At 41.9% G+C, this 18,098-nt stretch overlaps 1 protein-coding gene across 6 annotated transcripts in view; it reads right to left on the reverse strand.

Annotated features, from left to right (window-relative positions):
• Positions 1–1,847: 1,847 nt before the first annotated feature.
• LOC138285848 (uncharacterized) overlaps positions 1,848–18,098 on the reverse strand; it is a 322,964-nt gene continuing 306,713 nt past the window's right edge. For all 6 annotated transcript variants that reach the window (XM_069226294.1, XM_069226299.1, XM_069226298.1 and 3 more), the window contains one exon: positions 1,848–6,132. In XM_069226294.1, coding sequence (XP_069082395.1) covers positions 6,092–6,132 — 41 coding nt within the window. In that variant the 3' untranslated portion in view covers positions 1,848–6,091. The remainder of the gene's footprint in view (positions 6,133–18,098) is intronic.

The raw sequence follows: 18,098 nt of genomic DNA on the forward strand, positions 1-18,098 counted from the left end.
GGGTAGCACACCATCTTCACTAGTGCCACGTGGCCTTTACAGAGAGCAGAAGAGAAGACCAAAAAGCAACCTGGGCTTGGAGGGACCGTTCGCTCTACCGAGATTTTCATCCTGGAAATCAGTGTAAGAATGGTAGATATGAATCACTAGGCATCAAAAGGTAACTGGTTCCCAGTTCAATCTGAGATCTAATGGTATATGAAGGCGAAAACAGCGCCATATGTTAAAGAAACACTAATTAAATTTTAAAATTTGTAAATTTTGTTTGTGCAATTTACATCCCAAATATTTTTAAGATTCTATGTGTACTTGACAGTTAGGGATAACCCAGATCTCTAGTTTGGCTTTTACTCAGTTTCAAAACCATATAAAGACTAGACAAAGCGGGCAATTACCTTGCACAACCTTGCAAGGGGTCTGGCCCCTGCTCACCCTTCAAAAGCACTAACAGCAGACCATTGCACCATAAGAGTTTGCCAAGGTGGATTGGTGTTGCTTGTTCAAAAGTGCCCCTTCTGTTTCGCCCCTGTGTGCAGAACCAACTCCCCAGGTACCCAAAACCTTTGAATAGTCTTGGTGGACCCATCCTGTCTGATTTTAGGAATTGTTCCACCTTGTTCTTCTCTTCTTTATTTATCTAGTTTTTAGCAACAACCCTTTGAATTACTTGCCGTGGATCTCCCATTTGATCTCGATTTCATCCTCCTCTTTTATTATCTTTGATTGTTAGTCTGGGCTCCCATTTCTGAGATAAATGTAGAGTCCCATTCATACACTCTAGTGCAGTGAGACTACAGACAAGTTATGGGTACATCACATCCTGACATTAGGTGTGAGACTGTTGCCCACACCATCTGCCCTGCCTCATTAAAAAAACAATTAGGTTGAAAGTCCATGGGCGGTTGGGGTAAGCCAGATGTTTTTGTTCAATTTGTTTAAACTAGCATAAGGTTAATTACCTTAATGTTTCCCAAACTGTTTGCCAGGGGTTTTAAAATGTTCAGAAACATAATCAAAATTTGGCTGTTACTTTCTCTTCAGGAAAGATCAGGCAGATTTGGGTAGGGGTGATGGCCTTGCCGCAGTACTGAACGGCATTGATTTACTACTGAACAAGGACGTAATGTGACACCTGAATGTAGCATACCAGGAGGCACTCACAAAAGGTCCACAGTGAATAAATAGTGCTATGTTAAAAAAGAGTAAATAAATGCACTGACAACATAGTGAGGCATGGCCTCTCTTGCGTGTGTCTGTAAAACTGATGTTTGTTCTTGAATTTTTGTCCTGAATTTTGACCCTTTGTCCTGAATTTTTGTCAGTCCTGTCCAGAATTTGCCTCAATGCCAGGTAGTCACCCTAGTATTGGTTAGCTCCTTGCCTGCTGTCACACAACTCTATGGACCTCAATTAGAGTTTGGCGGAGGGGGTTACTCCGTTAACAAACGGGATGGATATCCCGGCCGCCGTATTAAAATCCCACTGTAGCTTATGAACATTGTAATACGGCAGACGGGAAATCCATCACCCTTGTGACGAAGTAACCCATCATCTAAATTCTAAATCAGGCCCTATGCTTCCTGCAGGACTTAGAATGAAGAAAAGGTAGCAGTGGTAGAGCCAATACCACACTTCCCGCTTGTAACCAATTTATACAGATAAGTAGTCCTCATCTGCTCAAAATGTAGGAGACTTCACACTACCCAAACAGTGTCAGAAGCGTTGTGATTGAAGCTCCCCCACCAACAAAGATATACATAAAGTCTTAGAGGAGGAATATGTAATTTCAATAGTAATAGCGAGACAACATAATTTGCCCAGTTAGTAAACAAAGACACTGTAGTCCATTAAGGAAATTAAGTTGTTTAATCCACACAGAACAGGCAGCCGACATGTGTTTTGTCTTTTGACGACTTTTTCAAGGCTGCACAAACATAGAAATACATAAACAAAATCATTAAGCAAATTTACAAACATTACTGAAAATGAATCTATTCGTGAAAAGGATTGATATCAACTTCAGTTCACCCAAAGAACCATAAAGGATGGAATGCACCCGAAGTGTGTATCGACAGTCTTGGCACAAAGAAAGATTACAAAGATGAGAGGTTGTTCCATGAAAAAACCCCAAACTCGTAAGCAAATAGGAGTGCAAAGCATTCAGCAACTCAGTGATATTCGTGGTGGTCAGAGTGTTCCACATCAAACAAGAGCACAAAGAAAAATATATATAGGAGAAGGTTTCATAACCCGTAATTACCGCGGGGGAAAACCATTTGAGTCCACAAAAGCCAGACGTCAAGAAAGCTTATTGGGCAAAGTATATAACACACTGCACCAACAGAAAAAACACCACCTAACGATCGAAGGAAGTAAATTAAAGCCTTGTATAGACACAACAAAAACCAGAATACGGGGAAGGAATGGGAATTATTTGAACGAACAACGTCAAGTATATATGAAAAGAGCAGTCGCTACTTCAGATCCTCACACGTTTGTATAGTCTTATCACACAACGCTGATCATTGCAGTCAGCACACACGGCCCGGCCCGTACCGCTCAGACGCAGTGAAAGGCTAAGTTCAAACATACATACCTGAAGCGAGAAAGTCTGTAGCTCAATGAATTAAAGGCAGCTCTTAATACGGAGGAGCCCTGATGAGTCCCCGTATATCTGTGGAACAAAAACACGGAGAAACGGGCCCCCTCATCTATGTCCATTGCCCCACAAGTGTAATAACTGGCGTAATCTGGATGTAACTCCACCACAAACACGCATTCCCACCTGTTCATTGGCTAGCGAGCGGCTCCGTTGTAACGGTATGGGTGTCCATGCCAAATTCCCACATGTTATAAGTTAAAGAAATAAACATCCACAAAGGGTTTTACTCCAGCGGGCAGGGACTCCAAACATCTCACTATTAGGCACCATATTGGAAAGAGTCTCAAGACAATGGAATCCCATTAATATAAGTCAAAATAACATAAAAATCTGACCAGACATCGTGTCTAATGTCTGATATGTATCTCCAATACTACACAACTATACAAAAGGCAAGAAATTCATACTTCTGAAACTGAAGGGCATATGTTCAAAGATATTCAGATATTGTCTAATATGTGTTTAAGTAAAAAGCACATTTCTACTGGAAAATGAATACCAGGGAGTACCAACCCATCTCAATCTATGTGTTGAAATAAATCACACCTGTATCCATAACCATAGCTGCTGCAAGGCGAACACAACATTTATTAAGATGGGCAGGTCAGCTGCACGTAGTCCACCAATGCGTCCTTACAGTCATGTCACCAGTAGACCATTGTGTGCGTGATGGTGAAGGTCACCAAAAAAGAGTAAGTATACAGTGCAATAAACAAAAATACATGAAAGGAGGATAGAAAGACACTTCGAAAGACAGGCTATTCCACTCATATGACACTGGTGTGATATCAGTATAAAAGTAACACTTAGCATAGAATCATGAAAAAATTAATTGCAAAAACAGATGATATTCCTCAAGTCCTTACAGTCCTTAGTATGTTTGCCCCTAAGTCACAGACCGCAGTTGAGATCCAATACAAAAACCACCTGTATATCTGACCCCAAAGCAAAGATTCATAAAGCGTGGTAGCACAGCTTACACCCCAACAGTGCCCCAAAATTAAAGATTGAGTATACACTGTCCCATAAAGCACAGTCCCAACTTCCGGGTGATTGTCGTCAGTCGTCCAGGACGACATGTATCATACAACCCACATTGAGTACTTTGTCCACTGCTTTAAGTTTGGTGATCAAATTGGTTTCAATCTTGCGAAGTGCCCGAGTTCTGTCTTCTCCTCATGGGTGTTCATGTGTCACACATATGGCATGAAATTTCAACTTGAATAGGTCAACAATTTTGTGGTGAGCATTAAAAATGAGACGCAAGGGGATAGCTTGTATTGGCATTCCTGAGGGCGCAAATTTTCTGTAGTCTCTCCTTCAAAGGTCGTATGGTGCTCACTACAGAAACAGCTTGACAAATGCAAATGATGTAATAAACCACAAATTTGGTATTACAGTTCATAAAAGCACCAATGTTGTGTTTGATCGGGGTGTTCTACTGAAAACATTTGAGTCTGTCTAAGGCAAAGAGACACATATTGCAATGACCGCACTTACAAAAGCCCAAAGGTTTTGGCGATACCCATCAATTCTTATCTTGACTTTTAGTTTGACCAAAAACTAGGACACAAAATGTTGCGTAAAGTACTGCCACTACTAAATGTGATCTTAAGAGTGTCCATAACAACATCCTTAAGAGATGCATCTATGTTTAAAACATGCCAGTGCCGACCCAGAACCCTGTGGAGTCTATTACAGCCACTGTGGTATGAGGTGACAAGTGTCAACTTAGATGTCCTTTTAGTGGATTTAGGCTTGTTTATGAAAAGACTCTGGTGGTTCACCTTAAGCCTTTGTTTGGCCTTCCTAATCACTGACAATGGACTTTACATAGCGAGAAGCCTACCCTCTAGGTGCTTAAGTTCAGTGGAGAAGTTAGAATCATCACTGCAATTACACCTCAGTCTAACCATTTCCCCATAGGGGATAGAGTGTGCCTGTGTTCTGGGATGTGCACTTTCAATGTGTAAGATTGAGTTACCGCAGGAGTTAACGAAGAAGATTCCACCTGCTGGGAAGCACCTTGAGCTACAATGGCAGAAAAACCATGTGATGCACTGGTGATCAGAAAGACCGTTCACACTGACATGGTGCATGTGGAACCCAGCTACAATGAGTGGAGAAGATGGGGGCTTGGGTGTTGGCCTCAACGTGTTTCTATTCCTTGCCCTGGAAAAACAGTTGCTTTTGTTGCTTTTGACAGTGCCTCCGTGCCCTCACTACTGCCTCTAGTGCACAAACTGGGCATGCAAGTTTGGGGCGAAATTGAAGGAGCCCACTATTGCATGCTCACCGTGTATGACTGTCTACAATGCTCTGCTGCCCCTCTACTACCAGGATAGGTAGTTGGCATGCAGCAACTTAGTCTACCCATCTCCTACTCCTCCCTTTGTTTGGCTGGTGAGCACCTCCCTTATACCCGAAGCACGTCACACTTTGTACATTTTCAAAAGAAAATATGTTTATATACACAGGCCAACGCATTTCTTGGCAACACCCAAAAAATACCTTGAGGTGAAGAGGTGGGCACTGCATTAGCAAAGCTGGTTGAACTCTGGAGAAAACACAGAGATTTAAATTAGGAGCAAAAACTGAAAGTAGCCGAGTTACATACTTTGTGGTCGGACAGGAGAGACTAAACATTGAGAATCCACTTCAACAGGCATACCACACGGATAAAAGTTGCGCTAAAGAAGCAGAAGAAAAGCTAATCTGCAATAGATCAAAACTAACTCCAAGGGCGCATGGCAAAAAGGGAGATTTACTGAGACAATGACAAAGCGACGGATGGAAATGCTTTTTTGTTGTTTTGCTGAATATCTTAAGTTGGAGGGGCACACCTAGATATGGGTGTCAGCTCGCTGGACTTCAGAGCTCGAGCACCAGCTTACTACTAAGCCTGAGGTAACTTGCAATGCCATAAACAATCAAGCAAACAATAGAATGGGATGTGTTGCTTCATTGTCATCAATCATATTTTACGTGGTTAACGTAAAATATTTTGTCAGTAGAGCAAGAGGTGGGTGCTATTTTATAGCCTAGAACATGTCAAGGAGTTGATTGAGATCCTTCCACAATGCCAGGAGACATTCTTTCAGCTCGCAGTTTTCTACAGGGTTTTATGCCACAGAAACACTGAATACAGTTAGTTTGAGATCCTGATAATTCATCCTGCTAGTACTTCATGTTTAATACGCACTAACATAGTGCCTAACATAGTGCCTCTGAAAGCCTTCAGCATGTCATGTAGGTCTCACTGGTGGAGTTTCTTGATTACCACTTCTTTAAACGACTCCTTAGGTTTTGCCACCTCACTTATGGCAATAGTATAATTGACAGTGCCTTCCATTATCATGCTCCATCAGTCTTAATGGCAAGACTGATGTCTTCAAAATGAATCCTGGTATTACTCTTCAAGTTGTTTGTTCATAGGTATATCGGGTTCTCCATGACTTCAGATAGCAACTCTGGGAAACAAAAAGAAAACAAATTGTGAACACCGTAATTCAATTTACTATTATTTATTTTTTAACAAATTTGATTAGAAAAAAAACAATAAGGGATGCAAAGTAGACAAAAAAGTATGGTGGAGTGCTCGGCATACAGCAGTGCTTTTAGTGCATCAGAATTTCTTCAGTATCATCACTTTTCTTCCTGTACTTAGAATACATTCACCGTTAACACTTGTAGTTTGAGACTGAGCTGTAACATCATCATTATTTCCAATATGACCTAATAAATCTTTATCTCTATCTGCGTTCTGTTGAACACTATCTTCTTCTCTTTCTTCTATATTTCGATTGGAATTTGTATAAACACTTTGTTCTCTTTCTTCTCTTCTGTCAGAAACACTCTCAATAATTACATTAAAATAATCATGTTCTTCACCATTTGCTATTGTATGTTTGTTTTTCAATTACTTTTCTTGATTGGTTTCAGTAAAACAATAGCAATCTTATTCCACCATGCCTTTTCTTCTAATAATAATGCACTATTAGAAACTTTCACAGTTTATACTTGTGAAGAATATACTGACTCCCCTTTTTTGTACTTTCACAGGTTTTCTTATAAGAACCCAGTCTTCCACCTCAAGTGATTTGAATTTCACTTTGTTGACTGCATCATAATACATTTTGGTTTTGATTTGTTTTTAACAATATTTCTTTTAACATGTAGTTCATTATCATCAATCCTTTTAACTCTATATTTTACATTTTTATCATTTCCAAACTTCGGTGTAAGTACTGTGTTTTTGCTTTCTGCCTCTTAGTAAATAAACAGAAGAATATCCTGTTGTCGAATTTATAGTATTGTTATAACTATATACCTTTTCCTGTAAAAAATCAAGTACGAACAAATTAGTAGCTATTGCCATTTGCACTCCTCCTTTCAAAAATCCATTAACTCTTTCTACTTGACGTTATGGACTGTAAAGTGGTGTTTTTTTCTAATTTTTTCTATGTTTATTTAAAAATGTAGACATTATCCAAATTAATATTCTATGTAATCCTTCAATTGCAAACATTGTTTTTAAAAAGCTCTATAACTACATCAGTAGATATGTTTGAAATGAAATTATAATGAATCCATTTAGAATAATAGTCAGTGAGAATTACTAAATAATGCATGTCAGGGTTTAGCATGTTGAATGGACCTGAAATGTGTATAGATAGTTTTATCCATGGTCCATTGGGTATATCAACCAAATGTATTCCATCTTTGCAAACGTTCCTGTGTTTATCCAATCTAATGCAATCCACACACTCGTCTACATAAATGTCTACATCATTATCTAATCCTGGCCACCAATAATAGCTCCTTCGTAGTTTTTTCATAGTAGTCAGAGCAGACAGGTTAAACTTAGGAAAATGTACCAAAAACTATTAATAATGTCAAAAATCACACTCCAATTTATAAAATAGAAAATATTTTAACAAACAAAAGGAGACCAAAACGACAAAACTACATTAAGGGTAACTAGGTATATGAATTTTTAAAGTTGGAGTGAAATTTTAGCACCAAATTTAGGGCAACTGGTCAGGCTAGACCAGGGCAAGTTCAAAGTTAAGGCCAACCACGGTCAATTAAGCAGCCAGATTCAAGGACTGCATCATCCGGGTCAAGAATTACCTTCTTAGAGACTATTCTAGATGTCAGTGGGTTGTCGACGGGTTCATTGGTGTCAAAGGCAACAGGCAGAGGCAGGGCTCGATGGTGACAGGGTGGCAGAGTCCTGATGCGGTCATCACTGAAGGCGGGAAAGGTTTGGGTTTCTGCACTCTGGAGGTCTTTGGCATTGATCGAGTTCTCATTAATAGCAGCTTCAAGAAAGCTGTGGGATGCAATTGAAGAGGCCTCAGTGTCTACCGAGTCCTGTCTCGTGCGGATAACCTATCGGGAGCTATGGTGAATTCACACCCAACGGCCATGCACACTTGGTGGATCAACGTAGCAGGTGGGTCCCAGTTTTGAGTTGGTTCTCCACACAAGAAGTTGTGAAAATGTTTCTAAGCCCCAGTTTTTAGGGTTAGGCAGGAGGAGTACACTCTGACATGTATATAAGGACCTTAGAGACGCCACTTAGAGGCCAGGATTCTTTCCAGTAGAAGCCAGCAGCAGAGTCAGAGAAGGTCTAGGTGGAACCGGTCAGCTGGGCTCTTGCAGCTTTGGTGCTCCTGTAGCTTAACTGGCGGTCAGCCAACTGATTCTTTGCGTCCACTTCTCAGTCCTCAGTACAAGTGGGAGTAGGTCCAGCATCACAGGCCACAATAAAAGGTGCAGTCCTTCTGTCTTCCACAGGTCCAGAGGTGTTCTGAACAGTGCACTGCACGTGCCACATTTATGGGAAGTGCAAGCCTGTGGGTGGGGGGAAATTCCTGGCCGCTTTCTAACCATGGGGTAAAAAGTTCCAGTGTTTTACTTTACTGTAAACAATCTGGCAGTGTCCTTCCTACCTAAAACCAAGATGGAAAAACCTTTCTTTCCCTGTGAAGAACTCCCTATGACTACCCAGAGGTATGGTTATGATCATGGGCAAACCCTCCCATGTGGTCATTTCAAACCAATTCTGAGGTAGCTTCTCCTCCCACTGAGTTTGGAGACAGGGTGGCTATAGAACAAAAGAGAGTCAGGATTAGGTGTGAGCTACATCTTCCAGTGACAGGGTAAGCTTCATTTGAAGCTCAGGAAGGGACAGGACATAGCCCCCCATGCCATCCTGCTCACAGAGAAAAATATCTTACACCCAAAGCCTTTATCCACTGTCTGGGAGCAATACACATCTCGCCACAGGCAACCTATTAACAATCAGGTGACACTGAACACTGGCAGAAATGAACAGTTGGCTTAGGCAGGAAAATACAACTTTCTAAATGTGTCATATTCAAAATAGTAGCATAAACCCCAATTTGATCATTAAGTTGGATGTTAAATTATTCTTAAAATGAACCCTTGAATTTTTGTTTAGCTGTTCCTAAACTGAAGTTATGCATTATAAGGTGTTACAGTGTAACCCAATACTTTTCCACGTGAGATCCAGCTGTGTCACAATGAAAAAGTACTTCGGAGGTGTGTACATGTCCTTCTTTTTAAATACAATGCACCCTGCCCTTTGGGTATTTAGGACCCACCTTAGGGATAAATTATAAGTATTACAAATTATTTTTTTCCTAAGCTTTCTTCATTGAATTTTATAGGGCTTATTTCTGTAAATTGACAGTAATTCAAGAATAAGATACCAGAGCTATACATCAAAAAGGCTATTGTTACACACAGTTTCAACTATGTAATGGTATCCTTGTTAAAACCAATGAATCAAAGTGAAGTAAAGTACTGCTATCAAATCAAACTTATGTTCCAGTAATATCATTGCCCAACCGAATCCCCAGGGCCCCAAATATGCCTAAACTATAGAACGTGAGCGGGTGTGATGAAGCTGTGTGCTATGTGGTGGGTGCTAAGTGACCCAGCATTTGTGGATTAGCCAAAGTAGAGCAACGAGGACTCCAGGGGCTGTTGGCAGCTCTCTTTTGCTATCAAATCAGGAAGAGATGGAGTGCCCGTCTACGAGTAGGACAGGCAGTGAGTTGAAGGCCCTTCAAGAGGAAACTAAATAGGGGACTCCAAGTATATTCAAAGTTTTTATAACTATCTAAAAGGATATCGGCCATTCCATCCATCATTATGGTTTGAAAAAGCCGTGCATTCCACTGAGACATCGAGGGCACTGAGATCTTCTTCCAAGCAGCGGCTAACGCTGTCTTGGCTGCCCGAAGCATAGCCACAGAATCAACCAGTCACTAGAGGTTTGGCATTTAAGCGTTTCATCCCGCAACCCAAGAAGAGCAAAGTCTGGCGTGGATGGAAGTGGGTATCCCAGTATGTCTTTACTCTAGGCTAGCATTTCAGACCAGAAACGGTGAATAACCGGGCAGTCCCACCATATGTGCCGAAAATCTCCAAGTAACCCGCATCCCATCCAACAGAGCTCAGATGCTGTCGGGTAAATTCTTTAAAGCTTAGTAGGGCACAGATACCAGTCAAAAAGTACTTTAAAATGGACCTCTCTCATTCCCATAGAGTGATTAAATCCGGGTATGTCCATCCATGAGTATATTGGCCCAAAAATCCATATGGTGTGGTCTAATCGTGGGGGTGGTGTTAAGCAATAGATAGTAAAGGAATGAGCTACAACCCTTGGACCCATGTGCTTACTTTACAAACTTCTCAAATAGGGAGTGGTCTCTGGTGGCTACTAACTTCGGTTCTATATGAAGTACCCAATGTTTCAGTTGAGTGTAGTGGTATCTCTCAGAGCGCAGAAGAGCAAAATCCTGTTGACAATTTTCAAACGTGAGGATGTCCCATCTGTGGAATGTATCAGATATGATGAGGCAACCTCCTTCCTTTCAAAGATCAAAAGTGCCTGGCTTGAGTGCAGCTGCAAAAGCAGGGTTAAATTGTAAAGGAGTTAAGTGGGAAGAGAAAGTAGCCCACCTAGTGGGCGGATTCACTTAATCTCACACTTTAAGAGTTGTTTTAGTGGGCGTACTAAGCTGTGTGTTGAGGGGTCCATCTGCCTTCGACTTCCATAGAATATCCCATATGCATCAGCCCACCATTATCCCATCCATATGAAGCCAATGCTTGTCGGCTTCTGTCAGTGACCATCTGGCTATCCCCATCAATTGCGCTGCCTTATAGAATAGTGGAAAGTCAGGTAGGGCCAGACCACAAGCCTCTTTTGGTAAACAAATAATTTAGAAGGGAGTTGGGCCCTGCCAAATAAATCAGGTTACTAGAGAACAGAGAGCCGGGAAAAACTCAGGATTTAGCTCAGTGGGAAATCCATGGAAAAGATATAGAAGCCTCAGTAAGACAGTCATTTTTATTGTGTGAATGCTGCCCAGCCAAGATATGGACATGTGCGCCCATCTCTTAAGGTCTGCTTTAAGATGTTGGAGGAGCAGAGGGTATTTCGCACAATACAGATCGGACACTGAGGTGGTGATCTCAATCGCCAAGAAGGTGAGGTGTTTTTTAACCCAGTGAAAGGGAGTGGAACCCCCTACCTCTATCTTGGGAGTGGACAGAGTCAGATTTAAAAGGAAAGACTTGTGTAGATTGATACAATAACCTGCCACTTTCTCATAAATTGTCCGTTCCTGTTGTAAAGCCACTAGGGATGTCAGAGGGGAAGTAAGGGAAAGTAACACATTGTCTGCAAACAATGAAATGTTGTTTCAACAGATCCAAATGAGAGGCCTTGGATAGATTGCGTGGCTCTCACTTTAGCTGCTAGGGGTTCTGTACTAAGGGAAGTCAATCCTGTTGTGTGTGGCATTCTAAACTGAAAAGGTCTGAGCCCACTCCATTCACAATCACTTGCAATTTGTGGATTGGCCTAATTGGCCTAGACGAAAGCTTTGAATTGTTCGCTAAAGGCAAATCTGCAAAGGGTATGGAAGAGGAAGGCCCAGTCCACCAGGTTGAAAGCTTTTTTGCCATTAGTGGCAAAAGGACAGCCAGAATGCGTTTTTAGTAGCCTTTTCAACTAAGTGGATCACCCTCCTTAAGTTATCATGTGTTTTTCTCCCTTTGTTCAAGTCAGACTGATCCAGATAGCTGAGATCTGGCATAATATATTCCAGTCTTGTAGACTAGTATTTTAGTATAGAGTTTGGTGTCCAGGTTTAGTAATGCAATGGGTCTGTAGGAAGCACACAAATGAGGGTCCTTCCCAGGTTTCGGAATGACTGAAATAAGTGCCTTGCTCATCAAGTGTGTGGCTGTGCTGGTGGTAGCTGTGTAATTGAACAGGGTTGTCAAATGGGGCACCAAATCGGAGCTGAAAAAGTCTTGTAGAATACGTCTGGAAAATTCCATCAGGCCATGGTGGTTTGTGGAGTTTAACAGCGGCTATAGCGGCTTGAACTTCATCATCCCTAATTGTGCCTCCCAAAAGCTTGTTTTACTCGGCTGTCACTTGAGGCAATTCTACCCCAGCTAGGTAAACTAGCCTTGCATTTTCCTCCAATGACCGAGATGTGTATAGGTGTTTGTAGAAATCACAGAAAGCCTGTGCTTTGTCTTCCTCTGACTTAGCCACCCCTCCAGTCTCTTGATTAATGTGGCCGATGTATTCCTTCTCATGTTTGGCCCTGAGTTGTAGTGCTAAATGATAGCCTACCTTATTTCCTTGATCATATGTCTTTTTTTAAGGCATGACATAGTTAACTCTGCCCAATTTGTATAGACTGTTACACTTCCCTCCTAAGTGCAGTAACATTCCTCTATAATGACAAAGTCAGAGCATCTTTATGGGCCCATTCTGCCACTTGTAGTTCTGCCTTGAGCATTAGCCTGCCCTGGGAGTTTCTGTTTAGTTAAAGTGGATGATAATGAGATACATTTCCCTCTGATGACTGCCTTAAAGGCATCCCATATAGTGGACAGATTAGTATCCCAAGGATCATTCATCTGAAATAATTCCCTAATAATCTTACGGAGCTCATCCTGGAAGAGGTGATCCCTAGTGAGGGACCCAGAGAAAAAACATCTGTGAAACTTGGGCATTGGGACAGCTCATTCTAATGTAAGCTCTGCCAGGGTGTGGTCAATAAGTGGGATGGGTCAGAAAGTGGGGTGGAGTGTTACAGTGATTAACTTATGAATGTTTAACCAAGTTGGGAATATGTGAGTGTGAATAAAAAGTATAATCCCTAATGTAGGATGAGTAGTTCCCCAGGCGTCTATCAAGCCTAATCACTGGATAGCTTGTTTCAGAGCCTTAGGAAAACTTCTAGTAAATGATCTATGCGAGTGGGTGCTATCTAATTTGGGGTCCCATGTAAAATTGAAATCTGCTAATAGGATAATCTCTCCCTCTGCAAAACCTCCTAGAAAGGTGAGAAACAAGTGGACAAAAGCAGCCTGCGTGGCATTGGGGGCGTGGACTGATGCTATTGTACACGTCTTTGAACTTTAAAGAGGAGTGAAAAAGGAGGGCTACCCAATTGTGTTTGGTGGGGGCAGCAGATAAGGGCAGATGCTCTATAGTGAAGTCTGTGGTCGTTGCTGCATTTATGGTGTGTTTTCTGTTATGCTATTATGCTCTGTCTCCAGTCCAGAGTGTATTTCCAAAGTTTATGACGTTTGGCTGACGAGTTTAGTAATTTAACATTCCATATCAATGTAGTCAACACATAATGTCACCATGTGGATAATCTCACTCAGAAGCACCAGATCTGACAGGATGTCTGACTCTCTCCTGTCCCCACTTAAAACATTTAAGCTTTGAAAGCCCTCCCACCGGCTTCCTTGCCACCCCACCCGCTGCCTCCTCCATGGCACTTAAAAATGTATCACTCATGTACTGTGAACAGAAACAATGAAACAATAACGTTTGAGAAACTAGTTCCCTAACAAAATTGTGCTGTAGCTGTTGATAACTTTGGGAGTTTCAGTCACAAACCACAAACGCATTCTAGCTTCGGTATCTCAATTTCAAGGTGAACTTGTGATAGACAGGCAATGTAAACACATTGAGGAGCACCTACCCTCTCACCATACAGCTAGTTGCCCCCAAAAGATTGTATAGTCCTGTAAGTGATCAAAATTGCGAACAGCTCAGTTGTAGGCCTGCTGTTCTCGCGAGGCATATCGATCAACAAAAAGCAGTAAGATATTTAGACCAAAGTTCCCCTGGAGCCCAGGCCCAGGTTTGAGATTGTAGGAACAGGATTCAACTTTGGGCTCAACGTTTCCCCTGCCATTTCCTTTGTTGCTGTGAGAACCACAGTCTCCTATCTGTACCTGTTGCAGAGTTAATGGACGGTCCCTCCAGGTCCCCCTCAGGGTCACAGGACTCAGGAATCGACACACTCAGCAGTGTTGTCGCTTCTGTTAGGTCCCTGAAGTGGTGTGACTTGTTTTGGTACTTGAAGGAGAGGCCAAATGGATAAGTCCACCTTTACTTGTTGTGTTCTTGGCACATTTTATCTGTAACAGGTCAAAATTGTAGTCACTACGCCAGTGTGGAGACAGAAATGTCCTAAAAAATGGAGAACATAGCACTTGGAATGAGACTGACTCTACCTTTCTCACTGCTTGTAATATCGCTTCTTTCACCTTGAAGGAATGCAGTTTTGCCAGGGCATACAGGGTCGTCTCCCCCCGCCATGCATCAGTGGACCAATTCAGTGGACTCGGTCCAGTTTGATCTTGGCCTGTTCGTCCTCCAAGAGCTCAGAGAACATGCCCACTACAATCGCCTTTAAATCCAGACCTACCACTCCTTCCTCCAGGTTCCGCAGTTGAATGTTATCTCACCGTGAACCTTTTTCCAAATCTTCGTATTTCAGAAGGGTAGCCTATAGTTGTTTCCTGAGCCTGGCCGAAGAGCCATCAAGCTGGTCAACTTATTGTTCCAGGTTCTTACATTTAGTACCGAGATCAAGAGATCGAGTACCCATCGAGCCCATGTCTTGGTGCAAGGTAGAACGATTGGAGTTAAGATAGGACTTGAGAGCTTCGAGGGATGTGGTGAGGTCTGCCTTCAGTCTTGAACAGAGGAAAAGAGGTCTTCTTTGGTTAGGGCCGTAGTGTCCTCCGGGTGGAGGAGGTTGAAGTGGGTCTCTTGTCTCCGCCCGTTGAAGGTAGCTCAACATCCAATTTGACTGGTATTTTTTTAGAGGCATATAGGCTGCGCCCAGGTGAAAAAGCATTTTTTTGTTAAGTCAAATTAGCAGTTTTAAAACTTCTTAACCTGGCTGCAGGGGCAGGCCTGGACACATTTTGTATTGTTGTTTAGTGATGCAGTTCATTAGTGACATTTAACTTACAGGCACTCAGTATACTTTTTACCATATACTAGGGACTTAAGAGCAAGTTAAACATGCCAGTCAGAAGTGTAGCCATTTGCAACATATTTTAGGGGTCAGAGAACATGTACTGGGGCCTGGTTAGCAGTGTCCCTGTGTGCAGAGTCAAAAAACAAGCAGCATCAGTTCACATAAAATGGGGGGATATACTAATAGAGACATTTCCCTACATATACCAAATAATTTGGTCCATGGAGTTTTTTTAATTCGTTTGCAAACCTTCACAGTATTTCTAAAATGTTTTCAAAACATGCCTCATTGCTATGAGTAGAAAACCGATTAGTTTAAATGTGGCCACTCTGAGATCATTTACAAAATATTACTTCACATTTGTGTTACTTCACATCAATTCATGCATTTTACTTTTTAGAATGGAGGCTGTCATTTTGTAAATTTTTGTTCACATTTGTGAAAACACAATGGAGTCTTTTATACAGTGCATTATTTTATCTACGTCCTCTCAGAGGGTCATATCCACTTTAACATTAAAAGTGTCTTGGTTGTACAGTAAATTTAGGCATACTGGGTTACTAAGCTACAGAAAGTAAAGAATGTTGTTTATAAGCAAGGCAATGGCAATAATTGTGTGCAGAATATTGATTACAAGCTAGGATTTGTAGGTATTTTTCAGCGCCTGCTGTTTGTACTTGTACACAAATATTTTTCAAATAACACTGACAACTAATGGAGCTAAAAACCTCTCAATTCGAATCTGAATAAAACTCTGAGAAATCTATGGTATGCATTGAAATATTGGTTAAATTTGAATTTGTGCCTTTCATGTGGAATGTATTTCAATATCCTAAAGCCACCATTTCTTTTTAGTTATGTAAATACTTCTAATGTGTGAACTTAGATCAGAGAAGAACAATATCACAAGAGAGTAGGAACAGGAACAACACAGGTGGTTCTTAAAATCCATATATACTTGAAGTGATGTGTCTTTAAATCCTCTAGGAACTAGAGTGGGAGTTGCTTCTACATCTTTGTTTTGAGATTTCCTGAACATAATGTGTTTCTTTGCTGACACAACTTTAAATCACCTATTGGATTCATTTATCAAATATACATATTCAATGGCATTGCTTTTTCATCTAGATATTAAGAACGTGAATTATTAATTGGAGTGGATGATAGTGCACCACACACAATGTACTCACTAACCTATCCAGGAAAAGGTTTCGGTAATTTAAAGCTGAACTCAACGTACCCCCAGTAGATATGACACAGAACAGGCAGGCGCAACTTAGTGAAAATGTGCAAAGCATTTAGAAGTACCAAAACAGTTAAAAAGTCAAAAATACAACACAATAAAAATCACAATTTAGAAAAATAGAGAAAAATGTGATGCCAAAACGCCAAACATGCAATAAGGGGAACCGGAAATATGCATTTTTAAAGAATTAATAGAAAACGAGCCAAGAAAAATTCAAGCACCAATCAGCAATCACTGTTCACGGCTGACGGAGATCTACACACAGGGCTGGCTTTACCGCGATGCTACCAGGGCAGCCACATCTGGCACTGTCTTTGGTGCGGAGCTGTGATTAATAATAACTTATGGGTTTAAAAGCAGGTGAACATCCTTTGGTCCAGCAGTTTTCAGGCAGCAAACACAAGTCAAGATAACTCTGGTGATTAATGTTTTTGCTGGTGAGAGATCAGAATGCTTTCTAGATCAGTTTAGAGGTAGCTTAGAGGGATCCTGTGAGTGTTGCAAAGAACATGTACCATTCAGATCACAAAACTGTGTGAGTGAACTATGAGTAACGCTTTAAAAACACAATGAAATGTATGTTACAGAGGGGCCATGGAGCGGTGAGGGGCACTGTTGGAGAGTGTTAATAAGGAACTTTGTGGAGAAGGAAGTAGTGGGGGAGGGCCAAAATAGACTGTCGAACCAGGCACCATCAGCTCTGAATCCAGCCCTGCCTTCACACAATTTCAGGCTGACTGGGATGGAGCATGGGTCGAATATGCCAAGCAAATCAAAGATTTTACCTTAGGACTTAGGGCCTGATTATGACCTTGGTGGATGGGATACTCCATCAGAAACATGACAGATATCCCACCCCGCGTTTTACAAGTTCCATAGGATATAATGGAACTTGTAGTATTGCGGACGGGATATCCATCACATTTGTGATGGAGTATCCCATCCACCAAGATCGTAATTGGGCCCGTAGTTTCTAAATTGGAAGTCAAACTCCTTAAGGGGGAAGTTTGCAGAGGCTGTCCAAGGAGCCGCATAGCTGTTAGAAGAGGGCCTGTTGAAGCTGTTGGTTTTGGAGGGAGAAGCTCCAAGAGGGAAAAGTTACGTTTTTCTGCCTAGGGAATTCCTCTTACTGACCAGATATTTTTTGTGACTTCACCCATTCAAGATTTCTAAGTCTGGACTTAGTCTATTTTTCAGAACTCAGAATCCTCCAGTGGACAAGGCTGTATCCGATGATGAGTTCCAGTAGGTCAGGTGCCTTCATACTGAGGCCCTACTGAAACAGAGTTGCTGCTGCAGGGAAGCTCCAAGCAGGAGAATCCTATTTCTTCAGATCAGAGAGGTGGCACCTTGGCTGGACCATCCCAGGAGGTCGGGCCCAATTCTTCGGCCCCAATGTCCGAATTTTTCAAAATCCCATCCTTTTCATGGATTGGAGGAGAAGCCCAGTAAGATTCAGACAAGGGTCCCAAGATTGCCGGGACAGCACTTAGGGGTTAGCACTCACTTGAGCAGAGGCCACCATCAGGCTCCAGTTCAGGTCTAGTTGCAAATGGTCAGGTGGGCACTTCAGGAAAAGGCCTTTTGCAGAATGTTGTGTCCCTTTAGCCACAAGGGATGTTCCTTTAGCCACAGGGGAGTTCAGCCAACTGACATTTAGAGTCCACTTCTTTGTTTTGCATACATGTGGGAGCAGGCCCTGTGAGGTCTCCTCACGGGCATCAAACAGCAGGTGAAATACTTCTTCTGTTCTTCCACAGGTCCTGAAAGTGGTCTGAGGAGCTGTGTCAGAGGTGACAGCTTTGTAGGCTTCACCAGCCAGTGGGAGAGGTAGCTC

The sequence above is a fragment of the Pleurodeles waltl genome, chromosome 3_1 (assembly GCF_031143425.1).
Source record: "Pleurodeles waltl isolate 20211129_DDA chromosome 3_1, aPleWal1.hap1.20221129, whole genome shotgun sequence".
In the NCBI taxonomy this organism is placed as follows: Eukaryota; Metazoa; Chordata; class Amphibia; order Caudata; family Salamandridae; genus Pleurodeles; species Pleurodeles waltl.